This window comes from Vigna radiata, chromosome 8 (genome assembly GCF_000741045.1).
Source record: "Vigna radiata var. radiata cultivar VC1973A chromosome 8, Vradiata_ver6, whole genome shotgun sequence".
Classification (NCBI taxonomy): Eukaryota; Viridiplantae; Streptophyta; class Magnoliopsida; order Fabales; family Fabaceae; genus Vigna; species Vigna radiata.
The window spans coordinates 39,411,089-39,417,575 of NC_028358.1; the positions used below are offsets into that span (position 1 = coordinate 39,411,089).

The 6,487-nt window shown below is 39.8% G+C and overlaps 1 protein-coding gene across 1 annotated transcript; it reads right to left on the reverse strand.

Annotated features, from left to right (window-relative positions):
- Nucleotides 1–1,208: 1,208 nt before the first annotated feature.
- LOC106770634 lies at nt 1,209–2,675 on the reverse strand. Its single transcript, XM_014656435.1, has one exon. The coding sequence runs from the start codon at nt 2,673–2,675 to the stop codon at nt 1,209–1,211; it is 1,467 nt and encodes a 488-aa protein (XP_014511921.1).
- Between the last annotated feature and the right edge of the window lie 3,812 nt (nt 2,676–6,487).

Genomic DNA, 6,487 nt, shown 5'->3' on the forward strand with positions numbered 1-6,487 from the left:
TCTCATCATGCAAAGAGGGGGAATGAAAACCATGCTCATCAACAATACAATCATCAATAACATACCTATCAATAAAATGATCATCAACAACAGAATCAATCTCAAGTATGTGATCACAATCCATATATGTTTTGTGAAATAGTGTGGAATCAATCTGAAACTATGTGATCAATATCTTGAACTTCATTTTTCATCTATTCATCATTACTTTGAGATTCTTTTGTTTTGTTTTTGTTTTTTTTTTGAATTCTCTTTGATTGATCAATCAGCACTCATTATTTGCACACTAAGTTGACTTTTGCTGGTGATAACCCTTGCTTGGGAAAATTTTGAAAATGAAATTATTATTTTTTTTTGGCTCAAGTGGGGTGACAATGGATACATATTTTTTGCTTTTTGGATAAAGAAAAGAAGGTCACACATCCTTTTGAACTCTGATTGCTTTATTTTCAAAAGATTAATTTTGCGACTGAATGACCTCAACATGAGTCGTGTTTTCCCTTTTTTTTTTCTTCCTTTCTAGATCGCCCTTTCGGGTTTTCAATCTAGTGGACTTATTCTCTTTTTTTTTGAAAGTTTCTTTTTTGTGAAAATTCCTTTGTTCTTTTGTTTGCCTCAATGGATTCGGGGATCACCCAACTAGCGCAAGCAAGAAAATTTTGGCCAGACTAATCTGCCCAAGTGTAAAGGTTTACTTTGTTACCTGGGGCAATGACAGTATTTGTTGGAGTAGATCCTTTATTTCAGAAAAGTGAAGGGTGAAGGTTTTCAAGCAACATGCACAAACGTCTTGAAGAAAATGTCAAATTGTTATTTTTGGTTAAACATTTGACCTCGGAAAAGTCTGACACTGCAACTTTTGTTTTTGATTTACCATTTTTTTGCTATTTTTTGCTACTTTTCGAAAAAACAGAAGTTTGAAAATTTGCAAGAAAGACGAGCGACTCAAGATTGCCTTCGTTTTTTTTTTTGTTTTCCAATTTTTGTTATTTGAGGCCTTCGTTTTCTCCGCGACACCCTATTAGGACATGATTTCCAGTAAATCTTGGAGAAATTGCGTAAGGACAGTTCATATTAAAGTCAAAGATGAAGGCACAATATCAACGAGCAAAGTCTTTACAGCAAGATGATTTAAAATATGAGCAAAGCAACATCAGCTTCACTTTTAACAATGACTCATGCTTTCCGATGTAGTCCTAGAGTCCTCTTCATTTGTCCATGGCATTTGCAGAGGCGAACTCGCGCCTTGCCTCAGCGCTGGATTGACTTTCTTCAAACTTTAAACATCCTGAATCGATCAAAGATTGCACTTTATGCTTTAGAGCCCTGCATGTCTCTGTTGAATGTCCGCGCACTCCTTCATGATAATCACACCTGGCATTCATGTCATACTTCTTTGGGTAAGGAGGTCGTATAGGCCTGGTGGGACAAACTTCTATGAGGTTATTACGGAGAAGATCTGGCAGTAGCTCCGTATAGGTCATGGGGATAGGAGTGAAATTGACGACCTTCTCATTCCGATTGTGATTTCTCTGCTTAATGATTCGGTTGGAACCATAGGAATGTGACATCTGAGGATAAGCAGTAAAATGCGAATTTGCCTTTTGTTTTCTATTTTCCTCCTGTCCAAGACCATACTCATTCAAATTCGCCACCAGAGTTGGATCTAGTGCAATTTTTCCATTTCTTATGCCACCCTCAACCCTCTCTCCAATTACCACTATATCAGCAAAACTCGAGGAGACACTGCTTATCATGTGCTCATAAAATGGTGGTTGTAGAGTATTCAGAAATATGGTAGTCATCTCCTTGTCACTCAGAGGAGGTTCTACTTGAGCATAAATTTCTCTCCACCTTTGGGCATATTCTCTGAACGATTCAGACTCGTTCTTCACCATGTTTTGCAATTGTAATCTGTCAGGTCTTAGGTCCTTATTATATTCGTACTGCCTTACGAATGCATCAACCAGATCTTTCAATGAGCAAATGTGAGTTGTTTCCAAGCGCATGTACCAACTTAGAGCCACACCAGTTAAGCTTTCTTGGAAGAAGTGAATCAACAGTTTTTCATCATGAGCATAGGCTGCCATTTTTCTGCAGTACATGGTTATGTGGCTCCTTGGGCAGGTATTTCCCCGATATTTCCCAAACTCTAGCAACTTGAACTTTGGAGGTATCACCACATCTGGAACTAAGCATAGTTTTCTAGCATCTCCAAATTCAAACACATCTTTGCCCTCTATGACTCTCAACCTCTTCTCAAGCATTTCTAGCTCACTATCGTTGTCCTTAAACTCTGCTGATGTAACGACATGAGGTGAAGACTTCATCTTGGGTTGTTTTGTCATTATCACACCCGCAATACCTGACTGGGTTGTCTCCCCATGAATTATGGCAGTGTTTGCTCCAAGCTTGTCTTCTGCTTCAACTGCGTTATCTTTGACCTCTTGGGTGTCAGCATGTCCCAAGTCCTCTCTTGAGGGTCGAGTGTAGTTCGGAGGAAGACCATAAGGAGGGAAAGTTTGTGCCTCCGATGCTCTTTGCTGCGGTCGCGGTGCCCGCGAATCTCCAGGGCTTTGTAATGCATTCAGAGCCTCTAGGATTTGGCTCATTTGTCCCTTCAGTTGTTGGATATCGACTTTCATCTCCTCTTGAACTTCTTCTTGATTCTCCATGATTTTTCCACTGGTTCGTGCCTTTTAGGGTGTCTTGGAAACTTAGCCGTATTGTTATTTTTAAAACTGAATTCCATTAGATGAAATAAATTAAGAAGAAGAACAATAAAAACGAAAAGGAAAAAAGGAAAGACAAAGTAATGCAACTACTATAGCCAGATATTATAAAGATGTGAAAACATTGCCAAATGGATAGTCTGGAAATTAACATGAAATAAAGTCAATAGGACAGTTCATAAACGTCCACAACATTAAAGTTCGTCACATTGAAAGTACAAAAATCTGGATCAACTATCACGAGCCCTATCCATCACATTCTTCATTTCTCTCATCAGCTTCTTGCAGTAATTGAGGAAAGTTTCAACCTTCTTAGGTGGGTTAAAGATCGGCATTGCAGACTCAGCATCAACTAGTAACTCAGGGACACCTTTAATGGCTCCATTAGCAAGGGAGGCTAGCTGTGAGAAACTTCTCCTCCAGTTCTCTATAACTTGTCCTTGTTCAACAATACACTCCTTCATCTGATTCATCAATTCTTGATTTTTCTTGTCTGCTTCAGCCCGATGCCAGCGTTCCTTCTTCAATTTTGCCATTTCTGCTTCTGCCTGTTCTTCGGCGTCGTACATTCTGATATGCATTTTGCGCAAGTCCTCGAGTGCTTTTTCCTTGTCCCTCTTGAACTCATTACACATTTGCTTCATAACACGCTCTGATATCTCAACTATTTCATATTCCCGATCTTTCAAGGCTAGCTCAGTTTTGGCTGCTGCTAGCTTTTGCGTTTGTCTCATCAGCAATGCTTCATATGCTTCATCATTTTCCACACTAACTTGATTAAGATTTGCATAATCATGTTGTAGATTCTGAAGATTACTGGTCAACTTGGTATTTTCCAGCTTCATCCGCTCTAATTCAGCCTTCAACAGTTGTACCACCTCACCTTCAGCTTTTTGACACTGCTCTTCACAATCTGGGTTAAGAGAAATTAACTTGAAAGGCAGCCTCACTGTCTTAACCCTCTCTGCAATCCAAAAGTCGTAAGGAATTCCCTCATCAACAGTCCATGGTCTTGGGTCCCTTTCTGCATGAACAACGCTGCCCCAAGCATCCCTAATTTGATGTAGCACTTCAGCAAAGATTCCTTCCTCATAATATATCTGCAATGTGGCAAGAGATGTAGGTGTAGGTGCTCCTCTCAAAGGATACCCGAATTGCCTTTGTGCTAACATAGGATTGTAGTTAATGCAACACCTGATACCCATGAGGGGAACATTAGGGTACCTCCCGTAATAATATATGATTTGCGATCTTTGCATCCAAAGGACATTCCATTTAACTTGCTCCACATTTAGACTTGCACAGAGCTGGGCCCATTCATTTGCCCCTTTCATATTTGGTTTACACTGCAGTAGCTCATCCACGGGACATGTGGCATTCAATGTATTCTCCTTCACCCGAAAGACGAACCATACATACAACACTGGTAGACAACAAAAAAGTTTCCCTCCCTTTAGCTCGTAACATTGACTAAGGGTCCCATAAACTTCGGTTAGGACAACGGTGACTAGATTCTCAGAGCGATCTTTGTATCCCACAAATGCATTCATGGCAGCATGGTCGACGAAATTCTCGATGTTAGGAAAAAGCATGACACCATAGATGACGAGAGCCAATACATCCATAAATGTTTCCCACTTTTCCTCTTCAGCCAAATGATGCAAGTACGCCTCTAGGTACCCCTGAGGAAGGCCCCTCACTTTGCCCCTGATTGCGAATTCACTTTCCAACTGCATAGGGTGTATTTTTATTATTCTTGCTAGTTGCAAGACAGGGATATACTGCCCAAGGTAGTTCTATGGAGTTTTTCCCTCGAGAGGTATATCTAAGATTTGCTCGAATTCTTCCACCGTTGGCACCAATTGAAAATCCTGAAAAGTGAAGCATCTCAGTGGTGGGTCATAGTATTGGGCTAAGGTGGTAATTGCTGATGTTTGAACTTCCACCTCTAACAGGCCCAACAAATTCCCATACCCCTTCCTGAATGCATCCTTTTGGGTAGTATTCATTTTCTTCACCAGTTCTCTCAAACCATCCATACTACCTTCCTCGGCTTCAATGGCTATCCTTCCCTTCAAAAAGCCTGAACTTGAACCCCACTTGACTTCAGATCTCACGTTAATTTCCATTTTATCTTGATGGTTTAGTCACAAATTTATAATTTCCTGACTAGAACCAATTAAAAATGCATGAGAAAAAGAAAGAAAGGGAAAGAAACGTATAAAAAGGTAAAGAAACAAGGTGTTTGCTTTTATTATGTGAAAGTGAGGATTATAAGGCCGCACACATCTCCCTTTGTGCCCTAAATAAAGGTTCGGCGCTTCAGATTGGGGGTCAAGTATATGCAACCTCACAAGGATGGTCTCTTAAACCTAGAGGTCAATGGTCGCTAGAGCTATGGCCCTCTTCATAGCATATCCACAACAGTCGAGTAATCAACTAGGTGTGAAGACACAAATGAAAAGAACAAACTCTAGTTGGGGTTCTCACGATAGCCAAACAGGAAGAATATCCAAAGTGGCACCGCTACACAACCCCTCTAATTCTAAACTGCACTCAGACCCGGGTATAGGGCCCCACTCAATATATGCATAAAGTGTGTGTGTGAAGGGAGAATGCAAATGCAATCCAAACCCTCACCTGCAAAACAACCAAAAAATTCCCAGGCAGATATAAACATGTGTTTCTACCCTAGGGTTCAATATCCAACAATTCACATGCAGTTATTCCAAATATCAAGCATAGATAAAGAAAAGGGAAAGAAAAACACAAAGCAAAACCACATTGAATTCGCGCATCTAATTAAATGGCCTGACTCTCTAGCGGTCCCCAGTGGAGTCGCCATCTGTCGCAACCGGAAAAAATCGCAACGGGACGACGATCCAAAAAGGAAAACGAGTTTTGGAAAAGAGTTTTGGAGTCGCCACCATAGTTTATTCTGGAAAACTACGGAAAAACCATAAAATGATAAAGCACGGTCCACGAAAACCAAAGATTGGGTTCGGGAGTCGGTTACGTGTAGGGAAGGTATCAACACCCTACAACGCCTGCCCGAAGGCAGTACCTTTAATCAAATGCGCAAATTTAATGTGGTTTGCAAAATGTTTGATTTCCCCTAAAAAATAAAACTATAAAGAAAACAAAATATTTTTTTTTGTGTTTTTTGTGCTCGACAAGGATTGACCCTGCTCCTACGTATTCTCAGTTGGACTGAGAAATCAGGGTTACGTAGTTCTTTTAAAAACTGATTGGAAATTTTGTTTGGAGAATTGTTTGGAAACATGATGTTTTATATTTTTTGTTAATTTTTTAGAGAAGAAGAAAAAGGTTTTTAACACAAGGCTGACGCGAATGGTCGCACGTGCACTTAAACCTCTGAAAATAATTTTTATGAAAGTGGAGAAGAAAAAGGTTTTCGACACAAGGCTGACGCGAATGTCGCACGTGTGCTTAAACCTTTTGAAATATTTTTGTTATTATTTTTTAAAAGAAGGAGGAAAAGGTTTTAACACAAGGCTGACGCGAATGGTGGCACGTGTGCTTAAACCTTTTGAAATATTTTTGTTATTTTTGAAAGAAGGGGGAAAAGGTTTTAACACAAGGCTGACGCGAATGGTCGCACATGTGCTTAAACCTTTTAAAATATTTTTGTATTATTATTTTTTTTTTAAAGAAGGAGGAAAAGGTTTTAACACATGGCTGACGCGAATGGTCGCACGTGTGCTTAAACCTTTTAAAATATTTTTGTATTTTTT

Excerpts from the sequence above, each read along its gene's own strand:
- LOC106770634 (XM_014656435.1), bottom strand. The coding sequence starts at position 2,675 with ATGGAGAATCAAGAAGAAGTTCAAGAGGAGATGAAAGTCGATATCCAA.